General features: G+C 42.9%; 2 protein-coding genes across 2 annotated transcripts in view; one reads left to right on the top strand and one right to left on the bottom strand.

Moving 5' to 3' along the window:
* Positions 1-2,785: 2,785 nt before the first annotated feature.
* LOC117820330 (TBC1 domain family member 8) lies at positions 2,786-17,707 on the top strand. The gene is made up of 16 exons (XM_034694058.1): positions 2,786-2,790; positions 3,846-4,053; positions 5,889-6,086; positions 7,741-7,890; positions 8,028-8,178; positions 8,654-8,868; positions 9,090-9,207; positions 11,249-11,534; positions 11,830-12,001; positions 12,181-12,279; positions 12,407-12,475; positions 12,795-13,065; positions 13,466-13,531; positions 13,621-13,707; positions 13,791-13,900; positions 15,000-17,707. The coding sequence occupies exons 1-16, from the start codon at positions 2,786-2,788 to the stop codon at positions 15,378-15,380; spliced, it is 2,586 nt and encodes an 861-aa protein (XP_034549949.1). The 3' UTR covers positions 15,381-17,707.
* A 1,402-nt stretch (positions 17,708-19,109) lies between these two features.
* Positions 19,110-19,794, bottom strand: part of neb (nebulin) — a 291,693-nt gene continuing 291,008 nt past the window's right edge. Inside the window, exon 141 of the mRNA XM_034694636.1 lies at positions 19,110-19,794. Within this exon, the coding sequence (XP_034550527.1) occupies positions 19,789-19,794 (6 nt within the window). The 3' untranslated portion in view covers positions 19,110-19,788.

Raw genomic sequence — 19,794 nt, 5'->3', positions numbered from 1 at the left:
TGCCGTGTCACTTATACTATCATTAATTATCAACAAAATGCATTTTGCAGGTCGGTGTCTACTTCAGACCAAAAGCATGTTAGCTCTTATATTCCTTGCTTGCATTAAAAGTAGCAAACTAATCCATGTGCATGTGTCAAAATCATGTTTCCTCTGTTGTTGTTGTATTTGGCTTTACTTATAGTTTAGTCATGTACAGAGATCTATAACAGAGGCCTCAGAGATTGGATTTTTAATGCAAAGAACACATCACAAGAGAAACCTTAAACAACTGGATCAAAGTGGATTTTGTCATTTTAATGAAATCCACTCTCCCATGTTTGCCTTGACTAATTCTGTTTGAACCTATCGATACAGTCCACTTTAAGTATAAGAAAGAAAGGTACTTTATTGATCCCCAGGGGGAAATTCAATTTTTTCACTCATGCTATTTTGGACATGCTACACATACAGTTTTTATTTTGGTATATACATACAAATGCACACACATGCAGTGAACATGCTTAGGGAGAGATGTCAGAGTGAGGATACTGCCATCAACCAGCGCACCACGAGCAGTTGGGGGGTTCGGTGCCTTGCTCAAGGGCACCTCAGCAGTGCCCAGGCAAGTGAACCAGCACCTCTCCAGCCACCAGTCTACTTGCCAAACTTCGTCCATACTGGGACTCGGTTCCCAAGCCAAGTCCCTATGGACTGAGCTACTGCCGCCCCCGTATGTAAACAGAGATGGATTTTCTTATTGTTGCTGTATTAAAGACCTCAACTAACTACCAAACTCATTCAGTTGATGCAAAACCAGACAAGACGGATGTTGTTTCACGTGTAAAATTACAGCCAGGGACTAACAGCAAATAGTGTTGAAGGACCTGTGAGTGTCTGATGAAGGAGAGTCAATAATCACTCACCAGTTCTCACCTCAGCACAGCTGCTCAGCCACAGCTTGAAGAGGGTGTGAGTGCTGGTGAGTTATTTTTGAGAACAAGTCCCCACTGATCTGTTGTCGGTAAGATGTAGGTGGACAGTGTTTGAGGTTATTAGACCGCTTAAAGAAGCAGCTCAGTTTTTACATTAGTTCAAACAGATGAGTCTGGTTCTAATTTAGTGACGGTTTATTACGAGCTGGACCAGGAAACATCCTTTCTCATACTTAAGTGGACAGCTGCTATGCATCACATGACCTCAGTTTCCTCTAAAGAGACAAACCTGATTTGACTTGTTGCCCAACAGATCACTTTATGCAGCTTTTACCAACAGTGTTTCACCTTAACTACCCTGTATTTCTCACCATGTCTATGTAAAAACCTTCACACCAAAAGAAGAAGTTGAGGACACACGTGTGCGAGTGGTTGGCAAACCACTACGCAGATATTTCTGTACTCATGAAAAGCAAATCTATTTCTGCATTTTCAGTAGAAAGGGACGGTTTGTGTGAGTGAGTCAAGTTATGCAAAGTGAGAAAGGAAGATCACAGAGCCCACAGAGAGTCCAGAATAAAAAAGTGCATGTAGTAAAGAAGTCACCCTGCAGGTGAAATGTGCTGCTGATGTGAAAGTAGGAGAAATAAAGGGAAGTGAAATCATCATACTTGTGTTTTATTTGTGCTGGGTGATGAAGGAAACATAGAGGATTTGTGTCAGGGACAAAAGATGGGAAAGTGAGCTGTGTTTAAAATGTAACTCATCTCCTCAGGGTTCAAACAAACTTTGGCTGTTTGTCAAATAGGACAGCACACTTCCTCTCTTCCTCTCATGACCGCCTGAGGCTGAGCCCCCGGCCCAAACCTGACCCATATCTGCACATTATATATGCACAATGGGGGGTTTGGCATTTTAGTCTCACTACAACAACAGTTGAAACCTCAGTTGTTACATTTTACAAGAGCTCACAGTGGTGTAATGTTTAACTGGACTCAGTGAACCACCTGACTTCAATAGAAACTCATTTAATCACCTGATTGTTCAACACACCCGCTTCAAAGCAGGGGCTCCCAAAGTATGGGGGGTCACAAGACAAAAATGGGGGGTTGTGAGATGTCTTCCAGAATTTTTGCACCACGACCCAAGATGCCTTTAAAGCCGGTTAGGTTTGCTGTTAACATTCAGCATCTTGTTCCACATATTGGCGCCAGAGTTTCACAACCTGGCTTTCAGCATTAGTGTGATTAGCTGCAGTTTTAGACTACGGTAGTGTAACCTCCTCCCACAGCTCCACAGTAATCAGATCTTTCATATACTCTTCTTTCTGTCAGTGTATCTCAGTAAACAGGTAACAGGTTTAGATACTTTCATTGCATGTATTACAGGGAAATGGTACAAACATATTCACATGTTTTCAACTCGCTATAAGTTCCTCTGCTGCTTCATCACTCTGTCTGGTGTCTCCTTTGTCCACGCTGTCACTTCTGTGTAATGTTTATGCAGCCAAGAGAAAAGTAGCATTGACTTTTTTTTTTTAAGTCATCTAAAATTTGTGCATTGTACTCATTATAGTAAAAAATATAGCCAAAAATAGTAGCTAACCTTGAAATAAAACCTTGAAAATAGAAAATGTAATGAGTTTTCTGCCTTTCTCTGTTGCCAGATGACTCCTAAGTTTAGGGTTAGTGTTCAGTTCATTATCAAAAGCATCAGTAGCAGTAGGTTCATTCATAACAGCACAGGAAACACAGACACATGCTCATATAGGTAGGCTAATTTTCTCCAGACCAGCTAAATGAAGCCACATTAAATCACTTCGAGGGACAGTGGGGGTCGCGAGTCTTTGGCACCTGGGGAGATGTATAGAGATGAGGTTTGTGGGTTTAGATCAGGCATGTCCAAAGTGCTTCCCGGGGGCCAATTGCGGCCCAAGGTCCATTTATTTATGGCCCCAAGCTTCCATCTTAAATTGTGTTATTAATAGCAAAGAAATTAATCACCTTCTGAATCATCTGTACATTTGCAGTTTCTATCAAGCGCACAAACAAAACTAAAGTCAATTCAGAAACGTCTCAAAAAGCTTCATATGGACTGCCTGTCTAAAGCCAAAGCAATGGGAATTCTTCAAGACGGCAATACAGAAGAAACACAAGAACTCTTAAAGCTGACAGGTTTTCAAATTAAAGTTTTTATCATGATGTGAAAATGTTCTTCATGAACACAAAATGTCAGAAGACACAAAAGAGGACACAAGACAAGATCAAAATTATGAAATTGTTCAGAAAAGGCAAAATTTGGTGCAGAAAAAATGTTTAGAACGCAGGAAAATAATTATTTTGTTCTTAAAATGTTGTCTGCTAGAAGAAGATAACGTTTGCTAATGTTTATGTGGCTTGTGGAGAACTGAGGACTTCCTTGTTACTGTTTTATTGAGAAAAAACTTAAAATAATTGTTATTAAATAGAGATTTCATATATAACTTTTAGGATTCCAAAGTCTCAGTAGGAGCCCCTGGCTCTGAGGTATTCTGACAACATCATATGTGGCCCTCTTTGAAAAAGTTTGGACACCCCTGGTTTAGATAATAGGGGATGTTCTGGAGTGACTAATATCCTGGTTGTTTAAACACAAATTCACATTCCTACTTATCAACTAGTCTAAAGGTGAGAAACTCAGGAAACAGTCAAAACTGAACACGACTTATTTAACATATCTAAATATGAGATCTCAGAGTTTGGCCTTGCTCAGTCCTCCTTGCAGCTTAACGTCCACATACCTTGGTTGTTTTGCATTGCTCTGGTTGAGTGGTTATATGCTAGTTTAACCAGACACATACAATTTGATCTCTAATCTTTTTGTTGTGCATCTAAAGTAATTCTCCCAAGCTTCATCTTCTCCTCACTCTTCCCTTCGTCATCTCCTCCTCAGGATCCTAGAGGAACAGGCTTTAAGGGAGTACGTCCTGGCTCTGTTTCGACTCCCTCGGAGCGAACGTCTCCACGACGTCGCCTCCTGCTCGGTGTGGACACCACACTCACGCTGCCACACAGCCGGGACTCTCTTCACCACCGACACCTATTTGTGTTTCTCCAGCCGGGAGGAGGGCGTCTGCATCCTGCTGATCCCACTCTCAGAGGTACAACACCTGCAGCAAACGAGAGGGTTGAGTGAGGTTTAATGAGGCATTTTGACACATCCTCAGCTGGAAACGCAAGGAGTGAATTTAGCTGTTTTTTATCAAAGGAAAATACTCAAGATAACCCTTGAGGCGGTGACTTAAAAGAGCTCACAAGATGGTTAACTAGCAGGTAACTGTCTATGCAGCCATATAAGTGTTTATCTCTGCCATAAGTCGGGATTGACTTACTGTAAATGTCTTCAAGGAAGAGTGTTAAACAGTCACCGCCCATAGGTCAGTTTTGCTCCAGTTTTTATGATTTTATTTGCAGGGATGACAACCTGAATGTGAAAGCCTTGCAGAGGTGTCGGTACATTTTCTATCCTTCAAAATGAGTGACCACCACCTTTAAGTTAGTGTGAAGCACTGGAATTTAAGTGCTGCAAAATCTGAGTTTGATCAGGAGAAAACTTCAACTCTTACTCCTCGTCTTCTCTCACTTCTCCAACCTCTTTTAAAATGAAACCAGACTTACAAGTCTGGTTTCAAATCTGCGGTTTTGTCCTGATTCACTTTATTTAAGGCTCTTTATCTCTGGTGTCTGGATTAGTTAGTTTCCTACAGTGTTCATGTTTTTTAAGAGAGCTGTTTAACAGTCTGTGTTTACTCTGCCAGCTGCTGGTAGAAGAGTAACTGAGAGCTGGTTTCATGTGGTTGATGTTAACACTATGACACCTTAAAGTGCTAGCTAGAAAGACGGTTAGCTTGTGAGTTTGCTTGTCAAGGTGCTATAAAAAGAAACTGAAATGCATGTGTTTATTGCACATAAAAAAAATGCAGGGTGAAATAAATCATCTGAATGTGGTGTTCATCAAAGCAGTCAGTAAACTGTAATCAATCTTTACAGGCTGGGAGCAAGGTCCAGCTTTCAGCACGCTTTTTGCTTCCTCTTTTTTAACACTAAGCCTTCATATTGGACCATCATAAGCAATCCAAACCCTGGGCTGTTTAATCTCAAGGGTCCAGTTGAAGTTGGAGTTGCTTGTTATCAACTAAAGATGGCCTAAGACAAGCCTTCCTTAACTTTTCAGCCAATCCCAAAACATCAAAAATAACTGTGCCAAAGGTTTGCAACGAAAACTGTCCTCAAGGTGGTTAAACATTAGTGTTGCATGGTTAAACATGCAACTTGTGCTGTCCTTAATCTGTCTTAATCATCTCAAAGGTCATGTGTTTTTTCTACAACAGTTAAGATATTTTATTCCAGATCCTTTTTGGAGGGAGGCTTCTCATGACCCCCACTTTGGGAACCGCAGGCCTAAGCGAAGACTGAAAACTGAAAATTGTGGTTATAAAAAAGGTGGTAAATAACATCCTGAGGGCTGCACCTTGTTCCCAGCTTCATCACAGGTGTATGTGGATGTGTCAATAAAGCTGCAATCTAAAAAAAGATCATTAAAATTCTCAAGTTGTGCATTTTATTCCAGAATAATTGTTGGCCTGTTTGATTATTTATGAGAAGGCAGATTCACAGCCAGATGGCCGGTTTATCCACAAACAGTGTGAGGAGTCCTACTCACTTTCTTTCCTCCTCTGTGGTGGTTGAATCCTGTATTTCCTGTTTTCTGTTTCAGCATTGTCTTTAAAACAATCAATCCCTTCCGCCCACTTCATTCCTTATTCCCACCTGTTCCTGTGAAGAGGATTGATTCCCCTTCTGCTCCTCTGGAGAGCCTTGAACATCTGTCATCTCTTATTCCTGCATAACTCCTGAACTGAGGCTATGACATTGTTCATCTATCTCTTTGTGAAGTTGGTGTTACAGTTACTTTCTTCTTCTTCTGTGTTCTCAGGTGTTGTCCATAGAGAAAGCAGAGAGCACCAGCCCGCTTCCAAACCCAGTCATCGTGAGCATCCGGACCAAGAAAGCCTTCCAGCTGATCGAGCTGCAGGACAGAGACGAGCTGGTGGAGAGTCTGAACTCCAGACTCAGAGCTCTGCAGTGGAAGCAGTCTATGTTTCGAAGCAAGAAGGACGGGAAGAGGAAAGTGGTACGGTGATCTTCCTGCTCTGTTCTTATATTTCTGATGTGTGTAAAGCAGTGTCAATAGACTTTATAAAACATGGACGTACTGATGCATCCTGATTTCTGAAGAAGCGTTTTGGAGCCAAGCGATGGCAGCCTCCATATTGGAAATGCTGACTCAACCTTATTTTTGATTAGTCTAGAAACAGGCTAAGAGTTGGAGTCACACACCCTCTAGTCAGTCAAATGAAGCACACCTGCGATTATGCAAATGCATGAACAACTAGTAGTATTCATTTCATCGAAGCACGCTATTGAGACCAAAACCATTTTAATATCAGGCGTAAAACATGTTTATTCCAAGCGGCAACCTCCGGTCTAAAAGTCCAATGTGGAAGTGTTAAAAACTGCAGCTCATCAAGGATCCACTTGAGGCTGGCTCCGGAAGTACCGGAAACCACATACACACAATTCAACGATCTTTACAGCAGAAATAAACATGTTTACAGCGTGGTACAAAAGACGAGTGTAGTCTGGATAGCTCATTTCTCGATCGGCACACACTGTACGGGGGGTCAATTTTTTCATAACACAGCAATTTTGAAGATATTAAGATTAGGAGTTTTCCATTATGAGAGGCACAGCTGACTTGATTGACAGGCAGGAACACTGTAGCTGTTGGCTAGGAGGCTCAAAGTCTGCCTCTTTACCTCAACAGAAGTTAGGTTGAGTTCAACATTTCCAATATGGTTTCCGTCGACGATTGGCTTCAAAACAGCGCCTCAGAAACAGACGGGTGACGTCATTTACAGTCTATGCATTTAACGTGGGACCTCATGCTGTTTCCTCGGCTTTTGGAGCTAGCCTCAAGTGGACAATTGAGGAACTGCATTTTTTTGTCCTTTGGCACCAAGCGGCAAACTCCGGTCTCAAACGATGAAGCCAATGCGGAAGTGATATAAACTGCAATACATCGAAAATCCGCTTGAGGCTGGCTGCAGAAACACCGGAAACCACATAGACATGAATGGGAAAAAGACGATCTTTGCAGCATTAATAAACATGTTTACAGCCTGGTTCAAAAAACGGCTTGGCCCTACAACGCTAATCTCTCTAATGGCACACACTGTACGGGGGGTGAATTTTTTTCTAACGTGACGGTTCAGAAGATATTAAGATTATGAGTTTTGCCCAAATAAGGACATGACTGACGTGACTCCCGGTCAGTAACACACAGCCATTGGCTAAGAGACTCACACTACGTCACACTCTGCCCAGTTGAGTTCCGCATTACCAATATGGCTGCCGCCGTCGATTTGCTTCAAAACAGCTCTCAGGAACAGATGGGTGACGTCACGGATACTACGTCCATATTTTATACAGTCTATGTTTGGCACTGACTTCATTTTTCAACACCAGAGGTTCTGTCTTTCTGCAGTTAGTAAATGTGGACCAGAATGACCCAGATCTCTTCTTTTACCTCAGAGAAACCTTCTTTTACAGCATTATTTTTGCTCAGATAAAAAATAAAGCTTTTGTAAGATATCTACATCATTAACCCGAGAATGTTTCCTATGAGAGGAAAAACAGTTTGTAGTTTTAATACTTTATTTTTTTAATTTTTCGTTGTTGAGATCTCATTGAAAGATCTCATTGATGTTGTTGTTGTTGTTCCTCAGAGCTCTCCTACACCTTACTACACCTTCTACTACGACACGGGGTACTCTGATGAAGAAGACAAAGAGGAGCAGGTTCTTCGTAACACTGTGAACAGCGAGGCTCTGATGACCGCCTTTCACCAAAGCCAGCCTGGAAACAACGGACACAAGGTAGAGAAGAGTCGGGTGGATGACTGACATTTTAAATGATAAATGAATGAAGCAGGGAATCATGTCTTTTAGAGAACTGTGCAGAAATCAGTGTCATGTCGTCCTAAGCATGCTCACTTTGTGTATCTGTGTGCCAGAGCGTGGAGCAGATGAAGGAGCAGCTATGGGAGGATCACTTCTCAGAGTTCGGTCGGGGTGTTCACATGTTCCGGACAGAGAAGACCCAGAAACTGGTGGCCACAGGGATACCAGAGTCTCTGCGAGGGGAGCTGTGGATGACGCTCTCCGGTAAGATTAATGCTTCACTTCTTAAAGGGCCGGTAACTTTAAAGGGCCGCTGACTTTAGCACATGTGCTGCAGGCTTCACATCCTCTTCTATGTGTCTGCTGCCCCACATGACACCAAACTGCAGCTTTTATTTGGACTTGCTTCCACGTCCTCAGCTCAGTGTCTAAAAGAAGGAGTTTTTTTTTATTCAAACTGAAACTGTAAGTGAGGAACTGAAAGTGGAACAAAACCTCTCAGACAGAAACTTGATCACTGAGGCTTCATTGCAAAAACCTCATCACAAGTTTAGGTCTCTATTTTTACTTTGTTTACTGTGTATCATATTTTAGTATGACTTAACCAGGGCAAGTTTTTGCTGCATCTCTCTTTCACTTTATTTCCTGTCCGCTCAGTTCATTGATGCTTTTAAAGGCAACACACTAAGATCCAGATTCAGACTCTGATTCTTAAGCCCTCCACCTCTGGTTTCTGCAGACGCATCCTCTGAGCTGGAGGCCCACCAGGGTTACTACGCCAGCATGGTGCAGAAGTCGATGGGTCAGAGCAGCCTGGCCACAGAGGAGATAGAGAGAGACCTTCATCGCTCTCTGCCGGACCATCCCGCCTTTCAGAACCCGACCGGCATCGCTGCTCTGAGACGAGTCCTCACGGCGTACGCTCACCGCAACCCAAAGATCGGATACTGTCAGGTAGAGACCACATGATCTGAGAAAATCACAGAGACGTGACTGTGGAGGGGTCAAAGGTGGTGGGAGGGGCTAAACAGGAAATCACTCAGAGGGAAAAATTTACTGACTTTTGTATGTAAATACATTAAAACATGTTTCATCACCAACATCATGAATCATATTTCAAACGTCTCTTGGACTTTAACAGACTTCTGATCCTCGTGTGTGTTTGTTGTTTTCAGTCGATGAACATCCTTGCCTCGGTGCTGCTGCTCTACGCCAAAGAGGAAGAAGCGTTCTGGCTGCTGGTGGCTGTTTGTGAGAGGATGCTGCCCGACTACTTCAACCGCAGGGTCATAGGTGAGAGGTCAGGGGTCAATAATGAAGGGAAGCAATTTAAGGCCTTTAACTTACATTTATTTCAACCAATAAGAGACCTGCTCCTCGTCTGAAGGCACACACATTATAAGAAGTGTGTTCTCCTGATGATAACTGAACCGTCCTCACTCTCCTGTCATATGTTGTTTGTTTTATGTCGTGGTTGTTTTGTCTGAGCTGCTCAGACACAAAACAAACTGGAGGACTATATCTGGCCCCTGAAATAAAGGGACTTGTTTCCTGTGTTTGTGAGGATGTTTATTTATGACATGCGAGGAGCATTTGAGACAATTTCCTCTTCCTTTTAATGCTCAGATGTTTGTTGGAGCCTCTTTATCTCTCAACAACATTTTCTGACAGATTACCCATTTTTTTAAAGTGTACACAACTGCCTCACTCAGAAGAGACAACATCATGATATTTTTATCCTGATAACATTGTTTGTCTGTGTTACCACACTTGTTATGATTGGGTTGGCCGAATATTTTAAACTTTCAGTCATCTTATTCTGAAGCACCTGACTGTCTGGGAACACAGATAGTTCTCCTTAATAGGATGAAATAATAAGTGTTTTTGTCTCTTTTGGTAAATCATTGAACATACAAGAAGGACAATTCTTCTGTTTTTAGCAGTTCTGTAAAGAATAGATTCAAAAGCAACAGTTGGACTGAAGGTAATGTTCAGCTTTTGCTGCCACCTGGTGGTCAAACCATGTCAAACACTCACATCCTGAAGTGCTTGACAGTACATGGAACTGTTGTATGGTACTCAAACTGTCACTTTCCATAGGCTGGCAACACATCTCCTCCTGTCATAATTTTATTTACAATTTTTTTCATATAGTTACCTGATTTAAATCGTGTTTTTTACTAGTCAAAAGTTTGGAAACACCTTCTCATTCAAGGGTTTGTATTTATTCTAATTCTTGTAAACACTGTAGATTAATACTGAAGACATGAAAACTATGAAAGAACATATATGGAATTATTGAATGAACAAAAAAGTGTTAAACAAAGCAGAATATGTTTTATATTTTAGATTCTGTAAAGTAGCCCCCTTTTTCCTTCATGACAGCTTTGCACACTCTTGGTATTCTCTCAGTCTGCTTCATGAAGTGGTCTCCTGGAATGGTTTCTAATTAACATGAGTCTTGTCAAGAGTTCATTTGTAGAATGACTTGCCTTCTTAATGTGTTTGAGACCATCAGTTGTGTTGTTCAGAGGTAGGGTTAGTACACAATGGATAGCTCTATTTGACTACTGTTGTAATCCAGATTATGGCAAAACCAGATTATATCATAGTTTTGATGTCTTCAGTATTAATCTACAATGTAGAAAATAATTAAAATAAATAAAAACCATTGAATGAGAAGGTGTGTTCAAACTTTTGACTGGTAGTGTACCAGTCAAAAGTGAATACTTGCAATATAACTAAATAGGTGGGAATACATAAAATAAATGACAATTGGTGACAATGAAAATGAGTAAGAATCATTAAACTGTATCCCTGATAAAATATTGTAAAGTCAGACAAAGAAGGAGAGTGTTTCTTAAATTGACTGCTGTTGCTTTTAACCTCTAAACACTCGGGTTAGGAGGGTCAAAACCTCAAATATAAATTATGACAGATCTCCTCAGTCTATTGTTTTTGAAGTGAATGTTGGACCCATTTTCAAAAGCCAGACATCTTTTGGTCGTACTGATGCCCATACTTTATTTTTCAGACAGACATATGAGAGGACCAACTGAGAGGAATCACTCTCAGTCCAAATAATGTATTTAGTGAGATTTGGTAACTCAGGTTTTCATCTGTATGCTCTGAAACATTGGTCTGCAGGTGTCTCTTTCAACTGAAGAAACCATCATTTAGAAAGGGGAGTGAGAAACCATGAATCCAAAGTGAAAAACAAAAATAAGACTTGTGTTTCTTTTCTTAGTTGTAGTAAATTTGTTTGTTTTTTTTAACTTGCGAGGAGAAAATGAGACCATGACTGACTCTGTTCCCCCCTCCTCCTCCCTTGCAGGAGCTCAGGTGGATCAGTCCGTGTTTGAGGAGCTGATCAGGGAGCGTCTCCCTGAGCTGGCTGAAAACGTCCCCGACCTCTCCACCCTCTCCTCCGTCTCCCTCTCCTGGTTCCTCACGCTCTTCCTCAGCGTGCTGCCCTTCCAGAGCGCCGTCTGCGTGGTCGACTGTTTCTTCTTCCATGGTATCAAAGCCATCTTCCAGCTGGGTTTAGCCGTGCTGGAGGTCAACGCTGCTCAGCTCTCTGCCTGCACGGACGACGGACAGGCGCTCATGATTCTCACAAGGTAGATTTGTTTGAAGGTGAAGCTCAGCAGGGAGATGTTATTTGTGTCATTAGCCATTAACTAAAAACCTTTACGCACACAACACGCCTTCAATGCTTTCCAGAGGTATTTCCTGACACCAGAGGAGAGCAATTCTTTCTTTGTGTCTTTAAATAACTCAACTTGAAGTGATTCTTTAAAAGGCAATGCAAAGCTTAGAGGAGTCTGTCGTCCAGAACATGGTGTCGTGTAAACAACCTCAAGATTTTGAAGAAGTTTGAAAGATACCCAAAGACTTCTGCTCTCTGTGTCTCAGCTTTCTGGATCAGGTTGGAAGTGAAGAGTCGTCCTCTCCTCCATCCTCTCCGCCTGCTGCTGCTGCTGCTGCTGCTGCTGCTGCTGCTGCTGCAGAGACGAGCAGCAGTGACTCTGAGATTCCTGCTGTGCGACACACAAACATCACGGCGCTCATCAACGACTCGTATGAGGTGAGAAGATCTTCATCGTCATTAAAGATTCCCTTAATTTCATCCATTCACTCTTTTATTTTTGCACATTATATCTCTTTATTACAACAATTTGGGTTTATTTGACCTCTTGCACACACCTGATCTTGGTCTCTGTTGAGTAGATGTTGAAGTTATTCTTTGCTGTTTGTGTTCATCAGAAATTTGGAGACCTGTCAGTGAGGCAGATCGAGAGACTTCGCTGTCGACACAGAATCCGGGTTCTTCAGGCTCATGAGGACACCATCAAAGAAAACACTGTGAGCAAACTGAGAGGATGTAGTTTCACAGTCTGGCTTTGAAACTATTTGAAGGAGAACTTTAGCATCCTGTCTTTCCTGCACTCACTTCTCCATGTCTTCCCTCTCTCTCTCTCTCCCTCTGCAGCTGAGATTGGTCAATCCAGATGTTTCCATCTCTCCAGAGAATCTGTCTGATGTGTACGACCTCTTTAAGGTAACATGATCAGCTGTTTTATCAGAGACTCTCACATTAATGAGGGACCAAATCAGTTCATGTTTGATCCACCTCTCCTCCTCCTCCTCCTTCTCTTCCTCCTCCTCCTCCTCCTCCTCCTCCTCCTCCTCCTCCTCCTCCTCCTCCTCCTCCTCCTCCTCCTCCTCCTTCTCTTCCTCCTCCTCCTCCTTCTCTTCCTCCTCCTCCTCCTCCTCCTCTTCCTCCTCCTTCTCTTCCTCCTCCTCCTCCTCCTCCTCTTCCTCTTCCTCCTCCTCCTCCTCCTCCTCCTCCTCCTCCTCTTCCTCCCCTCCTCCTGTAGACGGAGCACTTCATCAGTCTGTACTGGGGCGACAGCAGCTCTGCAGCAGCAGCAGAAGCAGCAGCATGGAGTTACAGCGACGCCTCTCGCTCCTTCATCGAGCGGCAGTACCGGCTGGACCGGCCTCAATTTAAGAGCCTGTACGGGCTGCTCTCTCCGTGGCCCGGAGGTCAGAACCAGCACGCCGACACGCTCGCCAATCGCACCTTCACCCTGCTGGACCAGGACCAAGACAACCTGGTCACGTTTAAGAAGTTTGCAGGCTGGCTGGGTAGGTCAGGGGAGGGGAGGAGAAGAAAAACAAGGCTGGTTTAAACGTTACCTTAAGACAAATCCTCTTAAGTGGTTTCAGCATGATCCCTCTTTAAGAGCTTTTGAGGGCTTTTCATCCAAAAGGTGGGGAGCACTGGTGTGTTAATCCCAGATCCAGAATGAAAACCTTTCTAAGCGTGTCACAAATCCTCAATCTGTCACTTCTCTTCGGCTTCATTCTGGTTCATAACAGCTAATAAGCAAACAGAGTAGAATAAAGTTTTCTCTCTGCCGTGCAACAAAAGAACTGCAAGTCAGCAAATGATTAGAGCTGCAGATTCAGTTGTTGTGAATTTGTTGTGACCCTCTCTCCTCCCTCTCTCTCTCCTCCCTCTCTCTCTTCTCTCTCTCCCTCTCAGACACGTTGTACTGTGAAGACCTGAACGAGAAAATCCGGTTACTGTATCGCCTGCACATCCCACCAGGTGAGTCACCACGTTAACTCAATGAAAGTCAGGAGAGTAATTTGCCCCGGTCAGGACTTTACTTACTGATCTGAACTGTGTCTCTGCAGCTCTGACAGAAAGTGAGGATGACCCCTCTCTGATGAAGAGCCCCCTGGTGTCCACTAACAGACCCCTCTATGTGAATCTGCCGTCTGGTCAGTCCAGAACACAAAATATATTCATTTAGTTTTTGGATGTCTGAATAAAATGTGACGTTGTGATGTGTGTGTTGTTCCAGACGATGAAGGAGAAGCGAAGGACTATCAGGAGCAGCTGAAGCAGATGCTGCAGGATTTAGTCAAAGAGAAAGAGAAGGATGTGGAGAAACCTCTGCCCCTCATGAACCAGGTACAGAGAATATATCGTGAATATGAAACATGCTGATGTCAGATCGTATCTCACTTTACTGAGACAACAAACACTGTATACTGTGTGAGTGAAGTCAGGCTTGGAGTCAACAAGTCAGAGGTTTTCAGAGGATGTTGATGACTGCAGGGATGAGGAGAAGCTCATCATGGAGGTGGAAAACCACTGATTCTTTAATGATAAATGATCAGATTAATATAGTACTTTTCATGGTACTGAAAATCCCTTTACAGAAAAATAAAGCGAATAAATTAAAGAGAACAGAACAAAGAAAGAGGTGGGGCGGGAGTAGAGGTTTCAGTTGTAGGCTTTTTGGAACAGGTAGGTCTTGAGGTGTTTTTTGAAAGAGTGAAGAGAGACAGAGTTGCAAAGGTTTGGAGGAAGAGAGTTCCAGAGTGTTGAGGCAGCCATGGCAAAGGCTCTGTCCCCCAAGGTGTGGTGCTTGGACTTGGTGATGGGGGACAGGAGATTGGCATCTGATGATCTGAGGCGGCGAGACGGGGAGTGACTTTTGAGGAAGTCAGTCAGGTATGAGGGGGCGAGGTTATTGAGGACTTTAAGCAGGATCTTGAAGTGGATTCGGTGCTGGATGGGGAGCCAGTGGAGGTGCTGAAGGATGGGTGTGATGTGGGCTCTGGATTAGGAGTGGGTGAGTAACCGGGAAGCCGAGTTCTGGACATATAGTAGTTTTTGGAGATCTGTGGAGGGAAGGCTGTAAAGGATGCTGTTGCAGTAGTCAAGTCTGGAGCCTCTGTCTTGTAACTCCAGCTGTCTGGGGATTCTGTTTTGAAAATGCGACGAGAGAGCTGAGACAAACTGCAGCAGAGCGGAGACGGATTGCACACAGATCTTACAAGTCCAGTGTCAGTGGTTCAACTTGGCATCACATGTACAGAGGCCTTAATCCTCCAAGTGGAAGACCCAAGTTCAAATCTGACCTGCAGCTCCTTGAAGCATCTCATTATTCTCTCTCTCTTCTCTGTTTCCTTCTACATACATTTTCAAAATAAAAGCATGATAAGCCCTAAAAACAGTTGTGATAAAACACTAACGTAAACCTTCTCTCTCTCGTCCTCCTCAGAGGGAGTTCATCCAGTTCTGTAAAACCCTCTACAGCATGTTCCACGGGGACCCCGAGGAGAACGACCTCTTCCAGGCCATCGCTACAGTAACCAGTCTGGTGCTGCAGATCGGTGAAGCTGGGCACCGTCCGACCCACTCGGGGTCAGAGGTCACAGAAGCTAAACCCACAGCTGTTCCCACAGAGGACGCTGGGGTCGACGGGACGGCGGATAACGATTGGACGATCAGCTTCGCTCAGATCCTGGCGTCCCTGCTGACCGAACAGTCGCTGGTGACCTTCTTTGAGAAGCCGGCGGACCTGACTGTGAAACTCTCCGAGGCGAAAGAGAAGCAGTATCACCAGAGGGCCGGTCTGCTCTCACTGCAAGGGACCAGATGACTGTGTGTGAACTCTGAGGGCAGGAAGCAAACCAAATTTCATATGAAGAAAACACAAATATCAGGATCATTTGACACAATGTGACACGATGTGACAGGATGCAGCAGCTTCAAAATCAGAGCTGAAGAGCCTTAAAGATACGCAGGATATCACTGGACTGATGGGACGACTACAGCAGAACTCCTGAGCTCCTCTTTATCTGTTCTGACGACAGGAGGAAGCTCTTCCAAACTATATGAGCCAAAAAGACTTTGAATCTAAGGCAGCAGCAGCAGGTCCTGAACTGGTGGACTCACTGGTGTCAGCCTGTAGGAGCGTCAGCATGTGGTTTTGTCCTAAAGAGCTGGAGGGAGGATGAAAATAGGAAGACAGAATCTCTCTCTGTACGTCAGCGTGAGGACGCCTGACAGCACTTTCTAACGAGGCGTCCACTCCGTACTAAATCACTGACTCTTACACTAACGCTTCACAAATCAGCTGAAGGCCTTAACTCCATTCACCTCCGGGACGCCAGGTTGTGAAACATCTTTGCTGAGTCACTGGTTAGTATTCTGACTGATGAGTCAGCAGAAATGAGTCACTAACTTGTTGTTTTGAAGGTTAATAATCAGTAAGAGCTGAAAAAGCAAAGTTAGTGAGTAATCTGTTCTTTAAGAAGTGAGAAACAGAAGTTATCACAACTTTCTGACTAATTATAAATGTTAATAAACTTATAAACACATGAATAAATGGATTCTGATCCAGATAAATCCAGTAAAACCTGAACTAAAGGAGAAAGACTTTCACAACCTGGCAGCCTGATTGACTCGTGTAATACAGTAATCATGTCGTGCATTAATACAGTAGAGCCAGAAATGTAACTCACTTTATGAAGGCAGCTTCAGAGGAGTGTGAGAACAGGGGATGAGGAGAAATGAGAGGAGGAAGATTGTTTTTTTTATTATTTAAAATGATTATTTCTTATTATGTACTTAGAAAAGTTGACACTTTGAGAATAGAGTTGATCCTTTGAGACTACAAACAGCACATATGACCACCTCCACTAAATGAATGGATGATCTGATATAGCTGCACTTCAGGATCAGGTTTAGTGACGGTGCACGAGGTGATTTCAGTCACACCACAACCTTTAATGGGGGCCAGGGATGTAAGGATACACTCAACACACGATTCAATTTGAATCCTGATTTTTGGTTCACCATGCGATTCACTCAAGATTCTCTAATGTTATTGATTTTAATCCACCCTTAATTGTATTGATTTTTTAGCGTCTTGTGATTTATCCTTACATTCCTAACAGGGGCACTGTTGTAATTAATTTAAGGATAAATAAAAATCCCCACATTATTTAAAGACACGCTTTCCTTCATTTCTGGTGCAACCGGCAGAAGCAGATGACAGTCCTAAACCCTAAACCGTGATTGGCTATTTGCCCTCTCAGAGGCGGGACTTGAATATAAATCCACTATTTGGATTGTTTAACAGGCTGCAAGAAGCTTCTTGGCCTTTCTATGTGAAACACTTTCTTTTACTGGTCCTTTAAACAATGACTTTAAACAAACCTCATCTTTTTGAGTCTTTAGAGACTTTAAGAAGTTCATCAGATTTAAATGTTGCCACTTCATTGAAGAGAAAATAGATGTGATTCGTGGAAATAACCCTCCTCGGTTTGGGGTGAGCCTGTAATGTGTGCCACGCATGGCCACCCCTACTAAACTAACTGGACTGGCCTCAGTCGGTAAATGTCTAGCTCCGCCCCTGACCAATTAAGGTGTGACAGGATTTGTATGACACCACACCTTTCCACGGTGATGTTACTGACCATTTTTGTAGGATCTCTTCTCTTTGATGCACTTTTTAGATCAGTCCCTGTGTGTTTGATCCAGCCGCCTACACATAGAAGCCAGTGAGAGTTGTCCTGATTAGAGGACTGCCGCTCTATCTAACTATGATTGGAAAGACTTTTTTTTTTTTTCAGAAAGTGCATAATCCAAAAAAGAATCTTCCTCCTCTCATCACTTTCATCCTTCATAGTCTTCAGCAGCCTGATTACAAAGTTGATCCTCTAAAGGAGCGGTGCAGCATGAAGGACAGATCTGACGTGCGTTGATTTTTCTTTTTTATTAATTTTATAACTTTTGTTTCACTGATGTGACATTTTTTCACATGCATGCACCTCAAGATGAATATTTTCTAACCTTTTTTAAATGACTGGATGATAATCTACAGGAATCTGAGACTGATGCACAAAACGGCAAAAATGGGACGACACTGCTGAAACTGTCTTTTTGAATAAAGACTCATTAAAGACTCTTTGTACTACTGAACTCTCATCTTTGTCCTCCCTCTGTTGTTTAATTCTTCTGTTCATGAGTAGACTGAAGCTGCCAGGACAAGCTGAGACTGTAAGCCAGTGTTTTAAACTTTAAAGCTCCTGTGAGGAGTTTTTAGCTGGTTATAAAACAGACTGAAATAAACAGTGATGTCTTTTTATGACCTACAGAAGCAAAAGAGACCATCAACGACAAGACTGATGATTTCTACATCCTTAATTTTAAAGCCTGTAGTCACTGTGATGGGGGAGGTGTCAGACCTGATGATTTATAGGACAATGAGGAAACAGCCTTTTTACTTTTTCCACTACAAATCGTCACAATAAGTGAAACATTACTCACGCTTGTACAAGAGAAGACCGTCAAAAGAGATAAGAGGTATGACTTTGTCCAAAGGGGGCGCCAAAGTCAACACAAAAAGGAAAGTTCCTCACAGGAGCTTTAAGTAAGATTTAAATGCACTGCTTTTTTTCTGATGCTTTTTTTGTATCTTATGCATCTATAAAAGTGAACACTGCTATTTCAGCTGTGGCACATGGTGCTAAGAAATAAGCAAGTCTTGGGCTGACCACCATAAAAGGCCACTTTTAAATGCATACTTTTCTTCGTACGATACTGAGCCACAGATGTGACTAGTTTTGAGGGACTCTCTTGTTGGCACACTTACAGCAGCAGTAAAGGTTCATTTCATGAGCTGCCTTGATTGTTGGTAAGGATCTCTACATCTGGCTTCACCTGCAAGATCGCCTAGGACCAGACACCTGGAGTTCTGTAGCACTGCACTGTGTTGATATCCTCTTGGTAGATGTATTTCCATCGGTCTATACAAAGGTGTTTGTATATGACTTGGAAACCCTCTCCATGTTATCTGAGGTGTACAATATAGGACCTCAAGGAGAGACCATAGACTGTATAAATAATGGACATAGTATCCGTGACATCACCCATCTTTTCCTGAGCGCTGTTTTGAAGCCAGTCGGCGGCGGCAGCCATATTGGAAATGCTGAACTCAGCCAAATTTAGTGTGAGGTAGAGAGGCAGGGTTTGAGCCTCCTAGCCAACAGTTACAGTGTTGCCGCCTGTCAATCAAGTCAGTCATGTCCTTATTTGGGCAAAAGGTGTAATCTTAATATCTTGCTGATAGAGAAATTAGCTACGTAGACCCAAGCTGTTTTCTGAACCAGGCTGTAAACATGTTTATTTCTGCTGCAAAGATCGTCTTTTTGAATTGGTGTGTATGTGGTTTCCTGTGTTTCTGCAGCCAGCCTCAAGTGGACACTTGAGGAACTGCAGTTTCTAACACTTCTGCATGGGCTTCATGTTTTGAGACAGGAGGATGCCACTCGGGAGCGACACTTTGAAGGTTACAGAGAATGAAAGTCAGGAGGCAGAGAGCTGCAGGAGCTTGGTGTGCTTTATTAGCTACTGATTAAAGGTAGAGGACGTGCTTCACTCCAGGACCTACGTAATCCGAAGACAAAAAAACACACACTTTATATTAGTGACAGGCCTTCAGTGTCAAGGAGGGAAGACTGAGGCCCGTCTGGTACGACTCTTCAGGAGCGGTTTCATCGTGGAGGAGGTAGGTGGTGCCTAACTCCTTTATATGTTTCATCATTTCTTTCTCTCCCTGTAGATCCATCATTTGAAGCTACAACTACGTGAGCTGGCTCTGTTTTGAGACTTCAGACAATAAATGTTTATATTTATATATATATGGAAGTATTCTTTTAATTTACACATTAATGGACCAGGACGTGTCTAGGTGAGTCTTCCTTTTTCCTTAGGTAGCGTCTTTAAACCATATAAAAAGTCTGTCCTTTGTAGTACGTATCATCAGAAGGATTTATATGAGTCACATCATGATGCTTATGTCACATCCACAGACAACAGGAGCAGCAGCATATGAATGAGAACAGACCAAACAAGAAAAAAAAAAACACAATTCAAAAACAGACAGAGCTAACAAGAGCTACACATTGCACTAAGCCACAGTTGTGATCACAGGAGATCTATCGCTTTGCTCCATGGATGTGTCTCGCCCACTCTGGAGGGACGATGGGCGGGCTTTCTCTTTAGAC

The sequence above is a fragment of the Notolabrus celidotus genome, chromosome 10, assembly GCF_009762535.1.
Source record: "Notolabrus celidotus isolate fNotCel1 chromosome 10, fNotCel1.pri, whole genome shotgun sequence".
In the NCBI taxonomy this organism is placed as follows: Eukaryota; Metazoa; Chordata; class Actinopteri; order Labriformes; family Labridae; genus Notolabrus; species Notolabrus celidotus.
This window is presented reverse-complemented; position numbering and strand designations above follow the sequence as displayed.

Coding starts and splice junctions, on each gene's coding strand:
- LOC117820330 (XM_034694058.1), top strand. Junction 4,054..5,888: donor TGCTGATCCCACTCTCAGAG/GTACAACACCTG, acceptor CTGTGTTCTCAG/GTGTTGTCCATAGAGAAAGC. Junction 9,208..11,248: donor CTTCAACCGCAGGGTCATAG/GTGAGAGGTCAG, acceptor CCTCCCTTGCAG/GAGCTCAGGTGGATCAGTCC.